Below are 26,298 nucleotides of genomic sequence, written 5' to 3'. Positions count from 1 at the left end.
TACAAGGTGCCACCTGCTCATCAGATAAACATTCACACACATTCACACTCAGATGCGCAGCACCGGGGGACAACTCGGGGTTCAGTGACTTGCCCAAGGACACTTCGACAATGACTGCAGGGGCAGGGATCGAACCACCAACCTTCCGATTACCCCTGAGCCACAGCCGCCCCTGTGAGCTGTAGCATATATATGTTCCCCACTTAAACAGAGGCAGAACATAACGTAATCTCAGATATTTTTCTTTCACATTGCTCTGCAATGCAAGAAAATCTCAGAGCTGAACCGGGCAGACACATCAGTTTTCATTAGGCTCACCCTCACCCTTTATTCTATATTTTGCTATGCGGAGAAGGAAAAATGTACGCGCATGTACAGCGTCAGACTTGTGCATATGGTTTGAGATGACATTGAGCCCAGAGCTGCTGACTTTATTGTCGGCCTCCCCTCTTCCGAGAAGGACCTGCTGCATGACATTAACGCCAATGATAGTCATTAAAGTAAACTACTCTCGTTACCCGGGGTGATGAATTAAGGTGACGCCTTAATCATCGGATTGCGTAGGCTTCACAAAGCGACTTCCTAAAGACAGGAAGTGTTTTACCCCCTGATGGACGCCTGTTAATGACAATAATGAAAGTGGATGGGCTTGGTGCAGCTGGGGTTTTTTAACAGAGGCAGTTAGAAAATGGTGTGTGTGAATGGAAGCGAAGGCTTCTTTAAGTGCTTGCTTGTGCGATGGTCTTGATAGGACTCCAGGAGCTGCAGGCTGCATCTGATATTCATGAGCTTTCTGTCCCGTCGCAGCAGTGAGCCTTTAGGGTTGTTCTAAAATAAAGCACAGGCTCAAAGAGGCATTGAGATGAGAGGAAACATCCGTGGCATGGACTTCCCTTTCCTGTCAGATAACACATTTTACTTCATATACTGCACTCAAAAGAAGAGGACCACCTGAGGAGGACGTAATGCTGTAAATTCTCATTATATAGTAACATTGTAGTAGTACAACTTTCCTGCAATAAAAACGTCATCCAAATCCCATTCCAGTAGTGGGTTTTTTTTGTGTGTGAACATGCATATCACTTGAACCGCTCACCCGATTAGTTTTTCCCCTGTACTGGAAATTTTACAGAAGACGGAGGAGAAGAATAATAGAGAAAAAGAGTTTTACATTAACGATTGCATCAGCACTGTTGGAAAGTCGTGCCAAACGGAGGGGATTGAATCTACAGACAAGTAAGGTTATCAAAAGTACACACTGTGCTACATTGTATATTTGCTGTTTGGCCAAGCAAACTAAAGTTAACTCAGCGTTTGTCCTTTGTGTCACGTGATGTCGGCACACAAGTTAGAAGTTAGCCTTCGGGGCTTTATTTCTGTTTAAACACAAACCTTATTACACACGTAAGCCCAAAGCTTTGCTACAGCACCTGCCAGACCTTCCTCCACAGCGCTGTGAAGAAAGGTCTGGCAATGCAAGACAAATTTTTACTTAATATGAAGAAGACTCTTAGCCTAAAAGTGACCATTTGTGTCCTTTTTTAAGTTAAGTGCATTTCTCCATTGGTAGCCAAAAGTGCCCAGCAAGCCTAATAAAAATTGCACATCCGCATTGTATTTCAACAAAAGACAAATCTGGTTTTCAGACCTCTTTTCCACTAACATTTTGCTGCTGAATGGCTCTGCGTGCGTCTTTAAAGGCGGGACTTCAGCAGAGGCTGTAAGGCCTGGATCAATTTTTCAAGGTGCAGTGATTGGCCGCGCTGGTTGCCAGGTCACTGCAGGGCACCACAATTGGCTCAAAAGGCTGCCAAGGTCACTGCAGGCAAAGACATGTGCTGGTGGAGAGTGGGAGCTAAAAATGACCACTCAACTCAGGGAAATATAACAGCTACACATTTCTCTCCAGCAACAAAAGCATGAGCCATTAAAAGACACACTGAAGGCTTGACATTCAAACAGTTTAGCAATGCAAATATCTACCTCTTTTTATACTGGGGAAAGAAAAAAATACTCCCATATAAAATGTTGTGAAATTGAAATTGCAAACATTTAACAGTTTATGACCAAAATTCTTTTAAAAAACAGCCAATAATATGCCATAATGACCACACTGTTCATCCCAACTTTTAAATACACGAGAACAGGCCTATCTTATGTGCCTCAAATCTCAGTTGTTTATTATCTTCTCAGCATTTTCCTGTTTATCTCCTTATGTGACAGCACAATTCTTTTTCCTAATCAAAGTGACGCAGCCGTTGATCACAGCGATGCCGGTCTGGGGGGGGGGGTCCTTTTTTCTCATCGACCTCATTCCCAGAATTTCTAAATAGCGTCAGCCATCTTGAAGCTAAGCTACCAGGCTATTGCTCTGTGGAGAAAGTCGAGCAATTAATTCATGCTTTAGTAGGCTAACCATGATGGTGGAAGGTAGTTTTGACGATGATATGACAGAAGGGGATTTTGAAGATCTGGTGCGCGAATCCAATGCTCGTGGCTAGCTGTACGAGCCCCAACACTGAGCAACCTTTCAGTTATGTGCATTCAAACTAACGCACATGTGTACCACAGTGTGACTGCTATAGAACGGAGAATATGCAGGAAACTTTATTACAGACGGAATACTCGACGCGCTACGTGACGCGGACCAGCAACTCCACCTGCGGTGTCGCTTGATGCCGCTAGCTGGCGAAAGGGACATTGAAAGCGGTGTGCTACAAAGCGGAAACGTGGAACAAGGGCAAAAGTTTGAGCTAGGTGGAAAGCTAACGCTAGTCGGCCACCTGTCCCATCCATCCTGCTTGCAAGTGTCCTCTCATTAGACAACAAACTGGACTACATCCAACTTCAACAAAAGTCCCAACGCGAGAGACTACTGTGTTTTTGTTTTTGTGGAAACATGGCTGAACAACACTGGATTAAGCGGGCGAGACATTTTGGGCAGATATGACAATGTACACTAAAATTACAACTTCTTCTTTCATCAATAAATGATCAAAATGGCCGCCAGACAACACCCTAACAGTTTGACAAAAAGTTTTTCTTTTAATAACTTTTTATCTTTAAGGTGTTGAGATGGTACAGACCAAATTTGAAGTCCCTCAGATGAAATCTCTAGGAGGAGTAGGTATACTTCCTGTTGCCACTAGGGGGCGCGATGATTTTGAGCCAATATCAATATATGTCGTTAGGGTAAGAGTCTTATGAATCCTGAGCCATTTTTGTGCGCCTATTCCCGAAAACCTGAAAATAAATACATTTTCATCCAGGTTTGATGCAGTTTTTGAGTATGTTAAGCCTCTCAAAAAGGCGATTCATTTGCTGGAAGAAGGAATAATAATAATTCCTTCAGTTTCGATAGGGCCTTCACTGCTAGTAATCCATGAGGTTTTCCACCCTGTTAGGTATACATAACCTACAAAAGTGTTCAAATTATACCGTGATTTGGGGGGTACAACTATTTCTATGGATGATGTTTTACGCTCATTTGAATAATTATTTTGGGTTACAAATCGGGTTTTAAAGAATTCCACAAGCAGCATAGGCCAAGTAAACGGGCAGTGTACTAGTCCAGCTAATTTAAACAGCACGTTACTGTAATGTGTCAACAGTTAATTTCATTTAATAATGTATGTGGCCTTTTCTTTTGCGGGATGCAAACGTTCCACCAAAACAAGTTCCTACCTGTTTTTTTCTCCTATCCCAGAATGCATCTGTGGAGTAGCCAGACCTTACTCCACTTATTCTGTGGAGATAGGACTAGCAATGGGAGACTATTGCAACCATAAACAACACTGGCTTAGTATCCTCCCCAGCTCCATCCACTTAAAAATTGTCACATCCATTTGCAGAAAACGTCCATTAGTTCTTCCAGTCCATGCCTACAACCCACCGACGCAGACACGCAGTCCTCGTCTTATACACAACTCTCTCTCTGTTGCTGTTGATGCTGGGGGGGAACCCGCAGGCCAGTCTTCCAGCTCCGGCCATTCATCTGTGCTTGCCATAGTGGGACATAATTCAATATTGTTTGTTCAATTTTGAAAGCGTGGAAAACAGAACAATAAGCATAACGCCTTGTTCCACATGAAAACTGTCCCCACCTTCCTCATCATTTCTTAGCTGAATGCAGCCTTGTCATTTCATCAGTGTAGGAATCCTTTTATTACTCCGCCTTAGAGTGCACTTTCCAAACATGTTTGCTCAATTTAACACCAAATTGTATTTGTTCACATATTTCAGAACACAAATCACATCAGCTCAGTCTCCAGCTCTCCCAATGGTGAGCAGAAGTCATTTAGTGCAGTGGGAGGCTAAATAAAAGCCTGAGACAAAACAATGTTGCAGTCCATGATGTCATCAGTCAGTTGATTCCCCTGACACAAATTATAGTGTTGTTGTTGTTGCAGATTTTACAATTACAGCCGTTGGAAAGCATCAGCCCACCCCCCAACCTGCTCTGTTGGACTGGGCTGGGAAATTTGACAGGCCACGCCTGCTGTTTAAACCGTCTGTCTCTCCAAATCCTGATCAGCTCTTCCGCACCCTCTGACGCCTCCTGTTCCCTCTTTGTCTTCCAGCACTACCTTCCTTTCATCATCGTCATGCACACATCAGCCAGCACCTCCCGCTGCTCTCCTCTAATCAGCTCACACAGTCCAGTTTTAAATATTAATAATAACACAGTAAACAACCGGGATTTGCTTCAAGTCAGATACATTAATTTTTAAAACCCAAGATCAAGCAAATCCAGCCTTTAAATCCACACTCAAGCAAGACTTGAAAGCAAGTCATTAGGGGATTTATAATCATAATGTATACTTTATTAGTCCGGCAAGGGGAAATTGCAATTTCCACTCTGTTGTTATTACACACAGGCCTGAATTACAGTGGGCGATTCCGTTCAATTCACTTCATTCAAGAGACCTTGGCAATGTCCAGGACCTTCCAGTCCACCACCATACTTTGGTCCGCACGGGGATTGAACCAGCGAGAGAAAGAGATAGATAGAAATATTTACATATGTATGTATGTATGTATGTATATGTATATATTTGTATATATACAAACACACACACACACACACACACACACACACACACACACACACACACACACATATATACAATGCTACACTTCCGGGATTGCCGAAAATTTTGCCAGATGTCCGTCACCTTCCTTATTCTTTTTGCTGGCGTTCGTTTCTTCTCCTGAAAATCTGTCCTTCCGGCTTAGCAAATCCGCCATCATAAAAGCAATGCGTCAAGGTACAAACGTGCCTGGCTTTTAAAGGGAACGGGAGATGACACTGATTGGTTTATTGCACGTTAAGCCCAAAACACACCTATGATTAATTAAGACACTAAGTACAACCTTTTTGAACCAGACAGCAAAAGTGGATTTGTACACACCCTAAACCCAGGCGCTTCACGCCGTGCGCTTAGATCCTTAAAATAGGGCCCGTTAAGTGCCGATAAAAACCCTGGATTAAGTTCATGTCACCCTCTTCTTTGGCCTTGACCCCAATCACTCACATATGAACCTTGAACTTCTTGTTTTCAGCCTCCACTGCTTTGGCGCTGTGGCTAGTTGAGTATAATAACAGTCAGGAGTTCATCCATGCGGTTGATTGTGTGCTGTGGGGGCAGCAGTAGCTGACCACCATCTGACTGCCACCCTCTCTGAACACTCACCCGTCTGCAGTTGGTCTCCAGTTATTGGGAGCAGTCCAGCTACAGAATGTGTCATTCTCTCCTTTTCCTCATATCCTATTTTTTTATATCAACATCTCAGCTTCTCACTTACACAAGTTTAACCTTTCACCTTTATCACACTGACTTCCCCTTATTTATTTCACACTTGCTCATTCTGCTCTATTTCACTCCTCCATTATCTCTCTCTCTCTCTCTCTCTCTCTCTCTCTCTATCCATCCACTGTCTCATTTGCCCACTCACCCATTTCCATCTCCATTCCCTCCCTTCCAGCTCGTCTCTTTTCTCTATCGTTCTCTCTGCTCATTCCCGTTGAATGTAATAACGTTAATGTGATCTGCAGTGCATCCATAAAGCACACTCTAATCTCCCTGGCTGTCTGTGGGCATGCGGCTGAACCTGTTCAGCTATTTCTGGCTTCTCTATTTCTCATGGTTCCCGACTGTGTTATCACTGAATAGCTCATTCCTCTGCTGTAGCATGCATCGGTTTGAATGCCACTGTTGTTATGTACAGTCGAACAGGCAAATTAGAGGAAGCCAGTCATGTGCAAGTTTTTAGATAGAGGATGCATTTGCATTTCAGTACTATGGCTTCACTTTAATAATGTGTAAAGTCTGGGACATTGACTGCTAACTCAAACCTTTCTATACACTAAGGGTGGGGTCATATTTAACACAACCCCAACCCATTGCCTAGCTCCAGACCTCTGGATCACTGGCAATATCTGTGAGTTAAACCCGTCAACTGTTGTGCTCACTGACTGCTCTTTCTGCTGGCCGGAGACCCAACCAACCAATCAGAGCTTTGTAGGCGGGATTTAAAATAGGGATGGTTTCATCCTACAGTACATAGCTACCTATCTCCATCAATAAAAAATAGCTACAGAGAAATGGCCCAAAAAAGGCATAGATGGAGAGGACAGGAAACATGTCTTCAAGTGAGGTGAAAATAATCTATTTTTAGTTTTACTGTTGCGACATCCTGTGTCGTGCATATGATGTGAAGTTTTGTACAAAATGTAGTTGCTAACAGCAAGCGTTAATTACCAAACTGTCACAGTTGATAAGTGTGAGGCAACAATGAGTACATTTACATGCACACCAGTATTCCACTATTATTTCAAATATGACAATGTTAAATATTCTGATTCAGACATGTGGGACATTTTGGTATTATTCAGGTTTTAGAGGCATTCTTTGCACATGTATACAGCGCATTAGGAATACAGTCCCTGACAAAAGTCTTGTCGCTTATCTATTTTGTAGAAACACCTGCTATTAACCTGACTTTTAATTAATCAATTGGTGTAAGAAATAGCTCATATGAAAAGCTAAAACCCTCCCAAATGATGTGCACTGCACTGAAATAAATTAGTTTCACTAAAAAAAGATTTATAATTTAAACAAGACAGAAAGGTCAAATTTTGGCAAGACAAAAGTTTTGTCGCCTATACAGAAATTGAACAAATTTACTGCAAATACTAAAATATGTCAGCAAATTAAATATTGGTGTGAGATCCAAATTTAATATCTTGTATGACTTCCATGAGCTTGAAGGACTGCATCCATGCGGTTTGGCAAGGATTCATACAATGTATTGATGAAGTCATCAGGAATAGCTAGGACAGCAGTCTTGCATGCCTCCCAGAGTTCATCAATATTCCTTGGTTTGGTCTTCCATGCTTCCTCTTTCATCCTACCCCACATATGCTCAATGATGTTCATGTCTGGTGAATGGGCCGGCACAATCCTGGAGCATCTTGATCTTCTTCGCCTTGAGGAACTTTGAAGTGGGGATGGAAGTATGTGATGGAGTACCATCCTGTGGAGAATTGGCCTCTTTATGTTTGGAATATAAGAGGTAGCTAAGATTCTTGGTATTTGAGATATTGATGTTGCTTCCACCTGCAGATCTCTCGCACACCCCATACTGGATGTAACCCCAGACCATGATTAGGTCTCCTGCAATATTTGCGGGGACTTTGGTGGAATTCAACAGAAGATTCATCTGAAAAATCCACTTTCTTCCACTTCTCCAGCGTCCATGCTTTAGCAGGCTGTGGGCTCGGCAAATGCACACGGTTTTTCAGTTGTCTTTTGTTTAGTGTGGCTTCGGGCACTGATTCGACCATGGAGGCCATTTCGAGACAGATCGACAAACTGTTCAGGTTGACACAGGGACTTCAGGGGAAGGGCTCGTGGGGCTCTGCTGCAGTGGAAAATGGGCTGGCCTTGGATTTTGAGCCAACAAACGGTCCTCTGAGCAGTTGTCTTGCGGGGTCTGCCTGACCTGGGCTTGTAAAAAACATCTCAGTGTCTTCTAATGTTTTTTTAATCCTCTGTACTTGACGCTGGAGCACATTGAAGGTGTCTGCCACATCAGCAGTGGATCTGGTCTCAGCCTCTTGAATCAAAACTTTAGTCTCAGGGTGAATCTTAGGCATGTTTGCAGAGGTCTAGTTGCAGTGATGTGAAGGTCTAGTGTACTGGGTGTGTTTATACACACCTGAGACCAATTGATCCTTATTAGTCACAGGTGAAGCTCATATGACAAGGCGACAACACTTATGTCTTTGCAAAATTGACTCAATGGGCTTTACCAAGCTGTGAATATTAGAATACTTTTTGACAGTTTTTTTTGCACTGAAACATTATTACAAAAGCTGTTGGGATTAAATGAGCCATTTCTTGAAATAAATCTTGTTAGAATAATTTCAGCGGCACTTCAGGTCAATTTGTACACAAGCGACAAGACTTTTGTCAGGGACTGTATGTGTCTCAATCTGGGTTTTTACTGCAGGCAACAAACAGTTTGCAAGGCTGCAGACCCAATAAGATGGAAAAACACACCTACTTTTAAACATTATCATATAAGATTATATATAAGACTTGGATATCAACAGGTTTTTGGATACGTGCACACATCGCTAGGCCGACCTTTTCGAGAAGCTGGTTGAAGGAATGAAAGAGGGAGGCTCTGTTTGCACGGTCCAGCAAGTCCCCCGCCACTGGTAAACTTAGAAAAAAAACGTAAACGGCAACGCCAAAGTGAAGGTGTATATAGGCTTACAAGAATCATGTGCAGGCAAGGGTAAAATATGGAAAGGCAGTCCAAACAGGCAAACAAATCCAAAGGGCCAGCCAGGAAATCCAAAGTCCAAAAGATTGTAAAATCTCACTTAGCTCTGTCGATAATCAGCCAAGTTTTAAATTGGGTCGCTAACGAGCAACAATTCACCAAAGGGCTAATAATTGAATGAAAGCAATTTACATGATTATACTAATATGCATGGCTGCTAAGCTGCCACCAAGGACTGGATGTCTCTCAATTTCCTCCCCCTAAACCCAGACAAAACAGGAATTCGTTCAATTGGACCTGAAAACTTTATCACTGCTGTTAATCAATTTATCACCCCGTTTCAATCAGATATCAAACCCACCGCTAAGAATCTTGGTATCATCTTTGATCGATACATGTCTTTTGACCATCATGTCACTAAGCTTATCCAGTCCAGTTTCCTTCAGTTTACAAAACATTGCAAAAAAAAAACAATGTCCCCTTCAGATCTGGAACTATTATTTTATGCATTCATTTTCTCTTGTATTGGATACTGTACCTCTCTCTACTCGTCAACCCATCTTATGTTCAAAACGGATTCGTCGAGATGAGACTTTTTTCACCGTGGTGATCATGGATGTTGACTGGCCTGGTCAGATGACCAGTGAAATAAGAGTCTTAACATCTCTGAACACATTAGAGCAGATTTTCAATTACATTTGGTGACATGATAACAGTTTAGCTTTTCTCTGCCATCGCCACTGGCTGATGTGAACTGTTTGGACTGTTCTTGGCTAAATGGGAACAAACTAGAACACAGATTGAGAAAGGCTCACACCAAACACAGGCACTCCAGAAAATATCAGGGCAATCGTTACTACAATAGCTGTTTGTGGCAAATTAGCACAGCTTGCACGAGTAGTGCTGCAGTCACATTTGCCCAAATAAAGTGACAATTTGCTTTGTGTTGCATCCATAAGTACCTAAACAGCACAAAGCAGTACCAGTCTGTCTATATGCATGGTCACTTCAGTGAATCAGGGCTGAACGATTAATCGTTTTCAAATCAAAATCACGTTTTGAAAGAATGTGATTAGATGTGAATTTTTCTCAAGCTGGAATAATGTTACATACCACAGATTCTTTACAGAAATGTCCTATTTTCAGTGGATTCTTCATTTATTTTTCATTAACATGCTGGTAGAAGGTGCAAAATGTAGATGCTGCTGTTGAACTGAGGAATATCAGAAATGTCAGTTTACAGGAAAGTACTGATATTTTTTATTATAACTCTAGCTTTTGTGATAAACGTTCTGTGTTCAATGTTCCATGCTTGTTAAAAGAAAAACAAATATTACTGACAGTTCATTTCTATGTTCTCATCCTTGCATAAGAACATAGAGCAGTTTTGATGGTGTCTCATGTTATAAATCTCCATAACATGTTTAATCTGTTATGCAGTAAATATTAAACTTTAGCTATACTTAAAAAAAAATTGAATTGTAATATCTGGCAGACAAAATCGCAATTCAATTTTTTCCCCAAATTGTTCAGCCCTACCATGAATGATACTTAATTTGGAGCTGCTGCCACACGACACTAATTCTCAATCCCATTTAACACCAACAAGTCTATACAATCCTGCTGGAAGTGAGGCCCTGGACATTGGAATGCAGCTCAGATCACAGCTGTCCTGCCCTCAGGCGAGGCTTTTAACCTAATCTGACCCTCTCAAGCTAGATGAGGAGAGCGGCATCTGACAGGCTAATAAATCCAGCGTTAATAACATCAGGCCAACACTTAGCCGTATTACACATGCATTTGACAAGCAGTAGAGGTCATTCTGAACACTGGAACTCTGTCTTCCTTATGCTTATGAGACAGGGACTTTGAGAAATGAAGTCAAGACATGTCAACTTTTAGAGAGAGAGTTTTACTCTGTGGTAAATGTGTGAAATGATTTCATGCTTTTCTAGTTCAATTATTACAATTTTGACCAAGGGGCACAAGACTTTTTTTTCTTGCTTGGAAATTACAAAAAAATTGTCCACAATCCGTGCTCTCACGACTTTTGAATTTCCATGATGTGCAAAACAATTTTAGCTAATGTACAATTCCAAAAGAACGGCAATTGTATATGCATCTCCGATGCTTGTCAGGCTGGATTTTTTAACTGCTTAAGTTATCTTCAATGGTTATCCTAATAACTGACAAGCCTATCCTCCATTAGTGACCATTGCTACTACAAAAAAATGACAGAAATTAGCCTTTGATTTCAACTACTGAAATTAAAAGCAAGCTCAGCAATTCCCCCACTTTTTTCCTACCTCCACCCCCGCCTACTTACGCACCACCAAAGAAAAAACAACAGACACGGCGCAGCTTACACGCTAGTAGCATGCAGTTAAATACACAGAGTAACGTTAGCTGTAGCTTGACTTTCCAAACACCATGGCCATTGCTGTAGTCGGAGATGATGGAGAAGGAACAGAACTGGAAAATCCTGCTGCTTCCCTGAAGTCATTGTGTTTCCACATTTGGCCTTCTTTCAGACAGTCACTCACCCTCCCTGTCTTACCAGCTGTTGCCAGGGGACGGCTAACATGAGCGCTGACCACTGAGGGCTAAGTTACAGCAGCTAACGAATGAGTTTCCCTGGTGCAGCGCTTTGCCTCCAGCACAACAAATAAACTACAGTCATTACATGTGATATTATTACATTAGGAGGCAGAGAAATATCTATATTTAATGGCATTATCAACAGAGAGTGAGAAGCCACTGCTAACTGCTAAACTAAAGTAGCTAACAGCTAATAGCGTGTAAACAACTGTGGGATTAGAGAAAGTTGTTGAAACCAGGGGAGAGCTTGAGTGAAATAGTGTAACATGTTCAAATGTAAAGCGCACAATTTCACATACAGAAATGTAGCAGTAATACACTTACTGCTGCACATCAGCCAAACAGGAGGCAGGACAGCCAGTAAGAACAATTTGATTACTTAAGAACATATGCGATTTTCCAACCTAAGTTCCCACTCAGTTCCAAGTCACCCTGAGGAGAAAACCCATTTTGGCCACTTGTACCCGCGATCTACTTCTTGCAGTCATGACTCAGCCTTCATAACCATAGAAAAGGGTAGGGGCAAAAACTGACCAGAAGATCAAGAGCTTTTCCTTCTGGCTCAGCTCTCTTTCCATCACAGTAAAGTGGATGCAAAATCTCCACCGCTGCTCCAATTCTCCGGTCAATCTCCGCTGTGGTGGAAGTTCCAGCGTAAAAACTCATGCTATGTAAATTGATGATGATGATGATGATGGGAAACTTAGCAACTGCATCAATAAGCAGGGCTGCTCATCCTGCCAAGGATGCCTGCAATGTCTTTGTTTTCATTGAAGGTTCAGCTAAACTTAACGCCTCCAGCGTGAGTTCAATTACTCCTTCAGAAAGACTGAGAAATTCTTTCCTCAACTGAGTGTTCATAAAAATGTTGCTGTGTAAGTCATCAACTTCTCTCAAACATTCATCACTTACATGAAATGAGTGGTGCTGCTCCTGCGTTTTTCCTTAACGCTCATGTTGTCCTCGGGTCAAACTGACCCGTTTTCCTATATCAATTTTCTTTTTAATTACCCAAAATAACATGATTGATTCCACACAACGCTCTTTGGCAAGTACAAATCTCTACTTTCATTCCTTATTGGGTGTCTTATTCAATTTTATGGCATTTGAAGAAAAGAATTTGAAATGGTTTTGAAATAGTGTTAAAAAAAAAAAGTGTTTTACTCACTAAAAAATAGTGAGTGAAAGTTTACATATTCCAGTCTGTGATTATCTATCAACCTAAATTCCTTTAATTTTAGTCTAAATAATTCCTCATTTCTACTTTTCTAACTCAAACATTAGGTATGATTTCCTATAAAAGAGGTTTATTGACAATAAATTCAAAAAATAACTGTATAACTAAAGTTAATAAATTAGTGTTACCTAGTGTTGAAAATGTAAAAAAAAAGTGACAAACGTTCAAAAAGGTGTCAAAAGTGTTGAAAAAAGGGACAAAAACATAAGAAAAAGTTAAAAACCGATAAAAACAAAAGTGTTGATTTTCAATTTTGATTGGAAGACAACACAAAGATTAACACCCGCTTCATTGTACCATCACTTGCGAACATAACCTCTAGGTACTTAAAGTGTCTCACTTGGGGTAAGGACTCATTCCCTACCCGGGTACTCACGCCATCGGTTTTCCTGCTGAGAACCATGACCTCAGATTTAGAGGGGCTATTCCTGCGAACCTATCCAGTAAGTGATGTAGGTTACGGAATGATGATGCCGTCAGGACCACATCATCTACAAATAGCAGCCCACCGAACCACAACCCGCCCCCCCCACCACAACTACGCCTCGATATCCTGGCCATGAATATCACAAACAAACTTTATTCTTATTCGTCACGTACAATCAACAGCACAATGCAGTGAACTGTAATTAATGCATTTAACCCATCCTAAGTATTAAAAGCATTGGATAGCTATGCATACAACATCCAGACAGCAACTTTGTGGTTCAGTGGTATAACATGTGGCCGGAGCTCATCAATAAATCTTGTGGTTGAGGGGCGACCGCTCTACCTCTTCCTCCACGGCCACCCCAAACAGGATTGTGCGAGTGTTGATTGGGTTGTTTGTCAGACTGTTTAATGAAAAAATAGTAATATCATCAGTAAGTTGATCAATTCATCCAAACTTCCATATTGTGTAGGGTAATGATCATGTAGCCTACAGGGCCCACTAGTAGGCTACACTCTTATTTTAGCAATTCCTTTGGGTCTTTTAAGAGAGCCTCTACAGTGTGTGACAACCTTTTGTTCTTTAAGTTAGTATTGGCAATTTAAAATGTTTCCGTATTTTGACTGTTCTGTGTATTTACTGTGTAATGGTGTGTAATATCTCAACTTTGTCTGTATTAAATGCTATTACAGTAAGGAACTGCAGAAAATGTAGCTGTAATAGCTAGGTCAGTCAAATGTACTCTAGCCTGCTATACAATGCAGGCTAATGTGGGGTCTAGTCATCAAAAATGTACATCACTTATAGTAATCAATGGATTAGTTGGCTTGCCTAGGACTCTCTCAAAATGCTAATCAACCCATCTAAATGTGTAATGATGTTCTGTTTGTTGGTCCATCTCAGTCTGTAAAGATGCTCTCATCAGGTCATCTCAAACAGAGAAAGATATATTTCCTTTTTGGTTCTTCTCTATAAGGACAAACTGTGTTCATTGAAGGTGAATAATAAACTTGTAAATATATGTCAAGGTTATAGCATTGTCAAAATAGCGTGTCACCTTAGTTTCTAGATGGTGAGGTCATTCTCATGAAACATGACTGTTTATTGAGTGCAGTAACAGATGTGTTGGGGAACACAGTCTTGAGAGGAGTGTCATTAGCTCTCAGTTAGAGCCACATGAATAATTCATCCACGTTAACTATGCTGCCACATTTAGCCTGGTGATCATTCTCCCCCTCTTCTTATTCTCGCAAACACTCATTTATTTAATAGCCTTCATTGTAGAGGGTAACACAACATATGGGTCTTTAATCTTGAAAGGGTCTTTCCCCATTCACTTTCCCATTGGAGTTGTGAAGCGCAACTCATCTAGTCATAGTCTTTGCACGTACCATCATCCCCCCACATGTTCATACTGTCGTTTACAGCCATAAGCATCAGAGCTCATGAATGTTGGAAAAAAGATCAAGCACATGAGCTTATGTGTGCCGACAACTAAAAGATGTAAACACGGATGCATGCTGCAGTGGATCAGAAAAACAACAAGCTTGAACTCAAAAGCACGACACAAAGACAGTCAGGGGTCCTTAAACGTGTAATCAGTCGTAACAGGCAAACACAACCAGACAGGGGTCAGTGGAAGAATGATCAGTCAGGCAAAAACAGCAGCTGGAAAGCTAGAACACTTAAAAACTAGACAATCGGGCATGGAAGAAGTGGAGCTAAGCTGTTGTATTTACTGCTGCGTTGATTAGGGAAATGGGAGGCAGGTGAGAAGGTTACATGGGAGAGGGTTACTGTAGCGCTAGTCTGACTCACAGGATGTAGACTGTGCCTATAAGCCTGCCATTGGCCACCTATTTCGAGTGGAATTCTTCTCTGCTTCCCTCCCGGCACTAATTTCCAAGGGCAGCGTCGCTGCATCGTGGGCTAAGTGTCACCCAAGACGATTGTGAAAGGTTTTAAGAAATGGAAACAACCCAGAGCATTTTGTATTCCTTAGTGTGATCATGATGGATTTAGCCAAACCTTTCTCTAGCGCTGGCATGAAGTATGGAGATAGCTCTGGCTACGCAAGACTACTGCAGGGCAGGAGAGAATGGCTGGATCTGAAACGACAGGGAGAGCTAGTATGTGGCTGAATAAACAAAGCCAGTAACAGTATGATATTTAGGAGGGTTGGAGGTATACATCACTTGTGCTTAATATATTTAGTCACCCTAAAACGCATGTGGCCCCAGCCTGGTCCCTCCATTTGACATGTTCTAAAACCGCCACAGGGTTAGGGTTAGGGTTCTGATTTTCTAAGGAACTGTGGAAAACTGAGCACTCACTCCTTCTCTATCTACCCACACACACACAGCTGACCTTTCCCTGGGTTGTACACAGGTATGAGGTGGAGGCGTATCGGGAGAGAGATATTGGGAGTACAGTCCTAATTAAAAGATGCTAATGTTTGCTTCTATCTGCTGGCTGCAGCTCTAGCTCCAGGCCTCAACGTCAAATCACTGATAACGCCTGGATTAATGCTGCCTCCAACTTAACAACCTGAGAAACACAATGCAGCATTTCCGCCATCCAAATAGCCAGAGGACGCAGTCACTGCTCCAAAACATCATGCTGCCGTTCACCCTCTCCGAGTGTGACTAATGCATGGACCACACACCGCAAAACAACACAGTTAATCAAAACCATTAATGAATCCATATATGAAAGCAATGGTTCCAAGAGCTCTGCCTGACATACAGGCATTGTGTTGTCAAAGCCTGATTTCCTGCACAGCCACACAGCAGGGAGCAATGACTGTGTCAAAAACACATTTTATTTGTCGTCTGCCAGGGAGCTGAAGCTAAGGGCTGATCAACACATTGACCTTTTTTTGGCCTATTTCAAAGGAAACGGAATGTGTTGGTGTTTCTTATCTGCAGAACAGAGCCCTCAGTCTTCTCACTCTGTGTAACAAACATGTTGGAGCTCCTCTGAACGTCGGCACAACTTTCATTTTGAAAGTACTTTTTAACCATAAGGAGATGTGTTGATTGGGCATTTTACAATCAAAGTACATTGTTAATCAAATGTCATTTGATTTTTCCATAGCAGTAATATGGTCAATAATTCCTGGTTTGTAAAAAGAGGGTCTGACTGGACCATTATTGGCAACATATTCTTATTCTCCCATTGTGTCAAATACAGACGCTTGGTCATGTGTCTATGGCCTTTGTTATTAACGGTAAAAGTCTCCTTTAGCTTCGGTACTCTTGACACCACTTTTGTGTGGGTGGGGTTATAAAATGTGCACTATGTTTCAGTGACACGCTGCACAAGAACAGGACAAGAAAACCGGTCTCCTAGGTGAAAGTCCTGTGTTGTTTCACCCATCCACCCCCAACCATTGTCGCTCTTAAAGGGCAACTATTATATAGCATTTTCAGGATTATACTTGCATTTTATGTTTGTACACATTCCTTCACCGTTGCCGAGGCTGCCGCACAAGGTATCATCAGATAAAAACAATCACACACAACCACACACATCGAGAGTCTTGCCCAAGGGCACTATGATAGAAGATTGGTAGACAACCGCTCTCAGCTGAGCCACAGCTGTCACTATAATATGTAACAATATGTATGCCGTGCCCAACAAAATGCCTCACACAGGGGCTCAGTGTTTTACGTGAGGACTACGTGCCGATGCATGGCGTTCCGGAGACCTTGCACAGAAACCAGGGTTCAAGTTTAAGGCAGAGGCTATTCAGCTCCTATGGTGCATGTTAGGGACCAGAAAGACACGCACCCCAGCCTTTAACCCAATGTCGGACTGCATAGTGGAACGTCGGAACAGGACGTTGATTCATGAGCTCGCCAACATGTTGCCAAGGGGGTGAGTGGGACAGTTATCTGAAGCAGGTCACCTTCGTTTTGTGTGTGTGTGTGTGTGTACATACTATACAATGTATAGTATGTAGTATATACTGTATAGTGTATAGCATAAATACATAGTGACCCTAAAAAAAGAATTTAACCCTGTAAAAGTTATCAGATTTGTGTTATATTTTATTTTAAATGACTGGCCCTCAAAAGTTTAAAATTGAAATTACCTTATTGTTAAATCTTTGGTTTCTAAATGGACTGATTGTTTTAAAATGCAACTGAAGTCATCAGCATCAGCATAAATACATGTTTGGAGATTTTGTGCCTATATTTCCCTCCCTGACATGGCCCTGCCTCTCCCTGTTGTCTAGCCATAATAGAGATGCAGGCTGTTGATCAGGAGGAGACGGGAGGACAGTGTGTCCCCAAAGCCTGGGAGCAGAGAGGACTCAGCTGGAATCAGCTGGACTGTAATGGAAGTGCACAAAGCATCCTCCTGCCTCATTCAAAACATCCACACACTACCATTGGACAAAGATAGGAGACATAAATCCCCTGTTCTCTCCTTTTCTTTCAGCCCCCAAACTCACTCTGCACTTGCTCTTCTTCACATCACCCTGGTACATATACATATATACACATACACACACATACACACACACACAAACGTATATGTATGTAAAACTGAAAACATGTCTTATATTCTAGTTTCTTCAAAGTAGCCATGCTTTGCTTTTTTGATAGTGCTGCAAACCCTTGGTGTTTTCTCAATGAGTTTCATGAGGTAGTCAACTGAAATGGTTTTCACTTCACAGGTGTGCCTTGTCAGGGTTAATTAGTGGAATTTCTTGCCTTATTAATGGAGTTGGGACCCTCAGTTGTATTGTGCAGAAGTCAGGTTAAAACAAAGCCAACAGCTCTATTGGACAACTGTTAAAATTGTTATTGCAATAACCAATCAGCTAAGTAAAGAGAAACGAGTAGCCATCATTACTTTAAGAAATTAAGGTCAGTCGGTCCGTAAAATTGCAAAAAAACGTTGAATGTGTCCCCAAGTGCAGTCGCAAAAACCATCAAGCGCTACAACAAAACTGGCTCACATGAGGACCACCCCAGGAAAGAAAGACCAAGAGTCATTTTTGCTGCTAAGGATAAGTTTATCTGAGTCACCAGCCTCCAAAATCACAAGTAAACAGCAGCTCAGATTAGAGACCAAATGAATACCACAGAGTTCTAGCAGCAGACAAATCTCTAGAACAACTGTTAAGAAGAGACTCAGGCCTTCCTGGTCAAATAGCAGCTAGGAAACCACTGCTAAGGAGAGGCAACCAGCAGAAGAGATTTGTTTGGGCCAAGAAACACAAGGAATATACATTAGACCAGTGGAAATCTGGGCTTTGGTCTGATTTGGTCTGATTTGGTCTGATTTGAGATCTTTGGTTCCAACCGCCCTGTCTTTTTGCAAAGCAGAAAAGGTGACCAGATGGATTCTACATGCCTGGTTCCCACCGTGAAGCATGGAGGAGGATGTGTGATGGTGTGGGGGTGCTTAGCTGGTGACACTGTTGGGGATTTATTCAAAATTGAAGGCATACTGAACCAGCTTGGCTGCCACTGCATCCTGCAGCGACATGCCATCCCATCCAGTTTGCGTTTAGTTGGACCATCATTTATTTTTCAAGAGGACAATGACCCCAAACACACCTCTGGGCTGTGTAAGGGCTATTTGACCAAGAAGGAGAGTTTTGGAGTGCTGCGCCTCCACAGTCACCAGACCTGAACCCAATCAAGATGGTTTGGGGAGAGCTGGACTGCAGAGTGAAGGCAAAAGGGCCAACAAGTGCTAAGCATCTCTGGGAACTCCTTCAAGGCTGTTGGGAAACCATTTCAGGAGACTACCTCTTGAAGCTCATCAAGAGAATGCCAAGAGTGTGCAAAGCAGAAGAGATTTGTTTGGGCCAAGAAACACAAGGAATATACATTAGACCAGAGGAAATCAGAGCAAAGGGTGGCTTTGTTGAAGAAACTAGAACATAAGACATGGTTTCAGTTATTTCACACTATTTTGTTAAGTACATAATTCCATTTGTGTTCATTCATAGTTTTGATGCCCCCAGTGAGAATGTAAATAGTCATGAAAATAAAGAAAATGCATAGAATGAGAAGGATATATATATATATATATATATATATATATATATATATATATATATATATATATATATATATATATATACTGTATATACACATATATACACACACACACACACATACATACATACATACACACACATACTGTATGTATTAGAGATGTTCCAATACCGTTTTTTTGCTTCCTGATACAAGGGCGTAACTTTGGGTTCAACATTGCGGGGGTTGAGCCCTCCCTCCCCCTTATTTATGTAAAGGAAAGTATAATTGGTTAATGTTTGGTTTATGTTTATGCACTGGCCAGTTTTGATTTTTGTAACCACCCATCCCTCCCCCGTAAATTATGCCTATGCTTGATACCCATTCCGATACCTGAACTTGCGTAACGGTTGATACCGAGTACTAATCTGATACCAGTGTGTTGAAAAATACATATATTTTAATTTGTCTTAACAGCTGTATACTACTATCCTTGTATAGATGATTTCGAGCTTTGTTGTTACTTAACTCTATGCAAAACTTGAACAAATACAAACTATGAACTCCACAGAACTTTCTGTTATCCACTTTGACAGTCAGTCATAATGGAAAAAAGTAAAAGTAGACTTTTCAGGACTAAATGACATGGTATGGGATTGATAAATTTCAGTACTTTCCTATAGCAAAAACAGCATTTTAGGCATTTTAGAGGCATTTCTGATTTGCCAGGTACCTCCTGCCGTTGTCCATGGTGCAGGTAATGGCAGTACGACTGCCGTTGGTCCCTGGGCGCTGGACTGGGGCTGGCCACTGCTCTTATTAAGGATGGGTTCAATGCAGAGCATACGTTCCTCGTATGTGTACATGTACTTGGCAAATAAAAGAATGACATATTAACACTATCATACTATCATCACACTATCCTCATATTAGTGCAATACCATCACTTTCTTTCCTCCATCCTCTTTGTCAACCCATCTCTCCTATAATCATAATCTAGCTGCACAGCTGCAGATCTCTGACAGAGCCATTCATCACTGACACAACACTGTGGGACGGTCCAGGCACAGAGACACTTAGTAGCGCTGTGCCATGACCACAGATCGGACACTTCAAGGTGTTTGAAAGAAATCGCAGCCTTGCTGCTGATATTGCCACACGGTACATCTAAATCTTCTTGTTTTATATTCCACGACTGAGGCCAGAGTCGTACTGCCACCTGCTGGTACAAGTGCATCCACTTTAGCTGTTCATTGTTTAGGAAACAGGAGTCAATATTATATAGTTTTCTACAATTATGAATTTCCACTGCAGTTATGAATAGATTTAGAGGACTACTTCAGACATTGTTGATTATAGATTCAGCACATAGATAGTTATTAATATTTACAGTCTATGATTCGGCACTTCTCTATTAAATGCAGAGGATGTCAGCTGTAAAAGGTACAGTCAATCTGCAACCCAATCTTCCTCTCTCTTAAATTATAAATATATGCTAAAAGCATATTTGATGAGCAAACTACTTACATTCTATATACGGTTGCCTTCCGTCTTCTTATATCTTTTTTAGCAGTTGTAATTGAGTTTGTTGCGTTGACTCATTTTTTTTATTGTTTGTTGCAAATGTGTTTCAGAACTACTTTACCATTTTCTTTCTTCGTCATTCAATTTAATTTCAGATATATATTTAATTTCACATATCATGTTTGTTGTTGTCTTTGCAAATACACCTAACAGATATATGTGGTGTCTTTGAACTTATTATGTATTTATAGATGGGAAATCTTAAAGGCAAGAGAACAAAACTGATATGTTATAAATGGAAAATGTATTGAATTTGTTTAAGAAGCTGAAATCAGAATCAAATATATGCAATTCTAGAAGATAAAAATGTCATAAATACATCCATCATAGAAAACAAATATTGAATGTCACCTTAAGGTTTCACCTGCAGTGGTGGTTCTAAATGTTTTTGAGGAGCATCACTTTAGTCTCGCTTTGCCAGACTTTCCTCCACAGCGCTGCGGAGGAGGGTCTGGCTAGTCCACATAGCATTCCTTGGATGGGAGAAAAATTGGCTCTGGGTTATTGGGATTTCCTTAAACCAATCACAATCGTCTTGGGAGGGACTAATTGCCGGACGGAGCCACGGTGCGTCTGCAAAATCGCCTCGGGAAGGAACTTGTTTTTTTGGAACGGGTTTGTTCAAAAGTTGTTTTAGTCGTGCAACAGAAAACTCAGATTGGCTAGATAGTCTAGCTAGCTGTCTGGATTTACCCTGCAGAGATCTGAGGAGCAGTTAACCAGAGTCCTCATGAATCCACCGGAGTAAAGAATGCCAACACAAAGAAAGAGGAAGGGGACGGACATCCGGCGGAATTGCCTGCGGCAATGGAGCAATCCCAGAAATGATACATTGTGGATATAAACTATCACGTGTCTAACTGACCGACTGTTTCGCACTGATTGAAAAATATCATGAAGGTTATTATACTAATCTGAAACCACAACAGATAAGAAAAACATAAAGGTAAAAAGTAAAGATGAATAATGATTTACAGCGATGGTTTTATAGTCACCAGGGTTATATACTCTTTTTTTGTTTTTCCACAGCCAAACAGTCTAGATGCTCTTGATCACTTTTACTTCTGGTGAGACGAAGGAAGTCAGAACATGCCTGCCCACATGATCCACAGCAGCTGTTTGCTGCTGCTTATTTACGGGACATTAGCAGCTGCAAAGAGCCACACCTTAAGCACCTCTGTTCTGAACAAAAAGCTGGCAAGTTTATTTGGGATGGAAACAGCTCTGTCAAGTTAGAATCAGCCCACTATCGCCACCATGAAGTAAGATGGGAGCACTGACATTTACAGACTAGTGTTAAGGCAAGTTTTGGTTTTGCAATATCCACAATCACATAGCTTCCATTTCCTTCATTTCATGTTCCCTTCATTTTATCTCATGTTACAGTCAGTTGCCACCAGTTTCAACATTAAAGGGGTATGCCCCGGATATATGTGTTTCCATGAGGACACATTTAAAAGAGAATAATCAAAATGAAAGAAGCTGAGCCTGAACTATTCCTACATTTAGTCACTATTATAGGCCAAACACATTCTACACTACCCATAATGAAAATCTTCTTCCACAAGACAAATGAAATCCAAAGTTCAGCTAAATGATTTGAGTTACACAAATCATCTAAAGTAGCTACAGCTGGACTACCTCTCTGTGTGTGCAGTATAAAAGCAAAAGAGGGAACTGTAATGAACACCCCCCCACTTGTGGATGAGAGAGTCTCAGTATGATAGAGAGCAGACTTGTGTTACTGAGGAGAACGTTCTTGCCAGTTGTTCTTGGAAAAAAGAACTTGCAAAGTCCCAACCCAGTCTCACGGCAGTTTGTGAAATGGTCATGTCATTTTATCTACTGATTCATGTACACAGACACATTTCCCCCCCATCTTCTTGGTAACGCTCTGGATGGTTTTTTTAACTAATTTATATAAATTAGAAGCATCTTTTGCATCTGCACCACATTTTAATCTGCAGCAGAGAAGCTTCACGATTTGCTATTATTTGTATTTTTAGGACATAACCGCTGCTTTAATCAACATTTATTCACCAGATTTTATCACGGTTTATATTTATTTCTTTTAATGTTATTATTTTGGTCTTATTTTATTTGATATTTTTAAGTATTAATCAACATGTATTTACTAGATGATTTATTATTTAGTGTTTTTTTATTTATTTTAATGTTATTTTTTCGGTTTTATTACCGGGGAAATATTCCATTGTGCTCTAAGACAGAACACGGATCGACTGAGACATCAGAGAATTGGACAGGGAGCGGGCAGTTCTTTTATGCCAATATTGCTTCAATGTGGGACAAATTGCTCAGTAAGTTACCCACCATGGTAACGTGTACCCAACCTGTGGGGATTCTCAGGAAGTGACGTAGTAATTCTGCAGTTCTAAAAAAAAAAAAATACATCATATGCGTAATAATGATGTATTTGTCCCATGTTGCATTTAAGGACTTATACAATAAAGATAACAATAATAATGAAATACTGTTTCATGTATTTGTACTATGTACTGTTTGCTCCGTCGACCGGAAATCTGAAATGTAATGAAGCCTATTCACGACAGACAGCACAAAAAAAGGAGTGGAACGGGTAAAACCAACCATCCCGGAAGAACTACAAGTATACTAGTTTCGTAAGTTGCTCCAGTCTAAAGTGGGAATTGTAGTTTTAAACTACATTGGTATGTTCCTCATAAGTAGAAGATGGCAGTGTAAACTTTTTGAGACACCCTAGGGTTTGTTGGGATGGGAAACACACTGGTGTCATCAGATTTTTAAGAAATCTAATCGTACATAGGTGAAAATAGCTCATTACCATATTTGAGAGTGCTTACAGTAGGTAAACTTTGATGATCATTTACATGACAGCTATTGTATACACTTGTAGCTGTATGCTGTCTCTGTTATATACTCAATAAAAAAATTTAAAAATAGATAACTAAAGTTGTTCTTTTGGAGATTATGGTGAACTAGAGCAGTGAGAACGAGCTAGCATGCTACGGTTAGCACCCTCGTCTCAGCTAGTGACGTAGAAAGCCGTGCAGATTTTGAACAGCACACCTGGAGACTGAAGGCAGAGGACATTCAGAAACCGTATCTTACTCAAAACAGCACGAATAGTTTTTTTTCCATGTTTGTATGTGTGTGGAAGCACCAGAGACACAAAATAACATCCCAAATCCCAGAAAAAGCGATCTTTTCATAACATGGGCACTTTGAAGTTTTTTTAAATTGAGGTAGGTCCAAATTAGGCCTAGTTTACAAAAATGTTGAGTTTACATTGGGGTACCCATTTAGGATAAGAGCTCATACATGGCATGAAGAATACAGATAGATCAGACTGTATTCTCTGTGCTTGCTTGAAGAAACTGTTTTTCCTTCCTCTCCACAACCTTTATGGCAGTCTTTACCTGTCAAGCAAGCTTTAAATGAAATGTATTCAGATATTTCCATCCTTTCTGACATCCCAATATGAATATGCTCTGTATTACAGCCTGATTCACCCTGAGTGTGCGTAGTAAGTATAATCATGTCTGTAAATGAGAACACACACTTTCAACATGGGCCTTCCAGCCAAAGGTGTGGTCCAAATGAATGCCAAAGTATAGGAGCAGACGTGATTGATTGGTTCATCCTTTATGAACTCAGATACACACTGACCCATGTTATGATCATTTCCTCAGTTTTTGTAATTGGTTGAATGAGATGGTCAGCATTGCACCACCGAATACCGATTCTCTGATATGAATGACCGCATGACATCGTGGGATATGGTCTATGAATGCCTTTGTGTCGTTCAGTTTTACAGCATACTATAATATTTCACTGGTAATAAGATAGAAATAATAACATTAAAATAAAAAAATATGAAACCCATAATAACATCCTGTGAATAATCTTGATTAAATAGAAATATCAATAAACCAAAAAAGCAACACAGCTTGTCTGGTAATAAGACCGACTTAATAACATTAAAAGAAAGAAATATAAACCATGATAAGTAGGGCTGTAACAATGCACCAAACACATGATTTTTGACCCACAATTCAATACAAACCTTGATTCTTCTTTTATTTCTCAAATAAAAAAAGATATTTTTATTAACAACATACCTAAGTAAAATAAATAAATAGCCAAAGCTATCCCAAAATAAGGGTCTACCCTCGATGATCTTGTTGTCTTATTTCACCATGAGCTGTTAGCATGAATTGGGGATGATCTAAACCATGCAGTACCTTATCAAGAAAATAAACATCACAACTTCATTGTAACAGAAATCCAAACAACTTTGCAACGTGCATCGCAATTCTTTACAAAAGCTGCCCCAAAATCAGGCATTTTGGGCCACAACAATTCCAAAAAAAGCCTTGAAATCCTGGAGTGACTGATTTTCTGATAAGTAGGCCTATGATAGCATAACAACTGTATCTGTATTATGAGTAATGCATCAAATGTGTGTAATTAATCCTTTAGTAAATAACTGTTTCATAATAGTGGCAGGAAGGACACTATTACGGTTCTAAACCTGTAAGGTACAGTGGCAGAGGGCAGTGAATTGGGAAAGTGATGTAAAGGGAAGACAATTATTCCGGAAAAATAATTTCTTAACTGTGTTATCGTCATCAATGACATCTAACCCTTGCTTCACAGAAAACTTCCTGGATTGCTCGACACGCTCCGAAACCTCTGCACAGCATGTAACATCACAACGGAAAAGTAATGAAATGAAGAAAGTAAAGTGGGAAGAGAGCAAATGTTCTTACCTTTGTAGTGGCGATCATCTTTGGGAACAGAAAAGAGGAGACAAGACAGATTTGGGTTTTACAGCTCAGCTTTAAAAGTTCGAGAATTCCTATGAGTGCAACCGAAATAAGCCACAAACATATTTCATTTGTTCCAAGATGTGTACACTGCAAAAATACACTAGAGCCAATCATGCACTGTCCTGTTCATCATTTCCCACTGGCTCCTCCTGCTCTTTATACTAAGCACTAGTGTCCGACAGGCCATCTAAACATGAGTGTAGACATATAGGGAGGCTTCTACTGTTAGGACTGTCGGCATGTGAAATCAGCTAATTTAAATGAAAGTGACTTACAGTGACACACAGGTTTGGGCGTGTCCCACTTGCCCATCTTGTTGCATTGTGTTGAGTTTCGACCCATGAGGATGAAGGAAGGCAGACAGCTGTAATGTAGCACTGTCCCTTCCACTGGGGGCCCCAGGGGCCAAGAAGACACACGGCCGTTTTCCAATGATGTCCATACCCGAGGACACAATAACACTAGAAGAAAAAGACAGAGGAGGCTTTATTTTTTTCATGTTCTGAGGAAAAATCTCATACTTTGTTATAGTGGGATGTACGTTGTTATAGTGGGATAGTAGGGGTGTCCCGATTCTCCAAATACACAATTAGATTTGATTTTGATATTTTGTTTTGTTTTGTGACGCAACCACAATAGGAGCCACTAGATGGCAGTAGGGAACTTTGCAACAACAACAGTTTTTCAAAATGAACTAAGTGCAATGGAGTGCACTGTGATGTTGAACGAGGTGTACATGAATGCAACATGGAGTCCTGTCGGAGCTTACATGCTTTACCTTCATGGTTTGTTTCCATAACTTACTCACGGGGAAGGCAAAATGTTTGG

The 26,298-nt window shown here is 40.8% G+C and overlaps 1 protein-coding gene across 3 annotated transcripts in view; it reads right to left on the bottom strand.

Moving 5' to 3' along the window:
- gabbr1b (gamma-aminobutyric acid (GABA) B receptor, 1b) overlaps window positions 1–26,298 on the bottom strand; it is a 165,719-nt gene that overhangs the window by 79,204 nt on the left and 60,217 nt on the right. For all 3 annotated transcript variants that reach the window (XM_032536196.1, XM_032536197.1, XM_032536198.1), the window contains 2 exons: window positions 25,746–25,931; window positions 25,411–25,428 (listed from right to left, as the gene is read on the bottom strand). In XM_032536196.1, coding sequence (XP_032392087.1) covers window positions 25,411–25,428; window positions 25,746–25,931 — 204 coding nt within the window. The remainder of the gene's footprint in view (window positions 1–25,410; window positions 25,429–25,745; window positions 25,932–26,298) is intronic.

The sequence above is a fragment of the Etheostoma spectabile genome, chromosome 14 (assembly GCF_008692095.1).
Source record: "Etheostoma spectabile isolate EspeVRDwgs_2016 chromosome 14, UIUC_Espe_1.0, whole genome shotgun sequence".
In the NCBI taxonomy this organism is placed as follows: domain Eukaryota; kingdom Metazoa; phylum Chordata; class Actinopteri; order Perciformes; family Percidae; genus Etheostoma; species Etheostoma spectabile.
The sequence above is the reverse complement of the archived record's forward strand: the minus strand, read 5'-3'. Positions and strand labels throughout refer to the sequence as shown.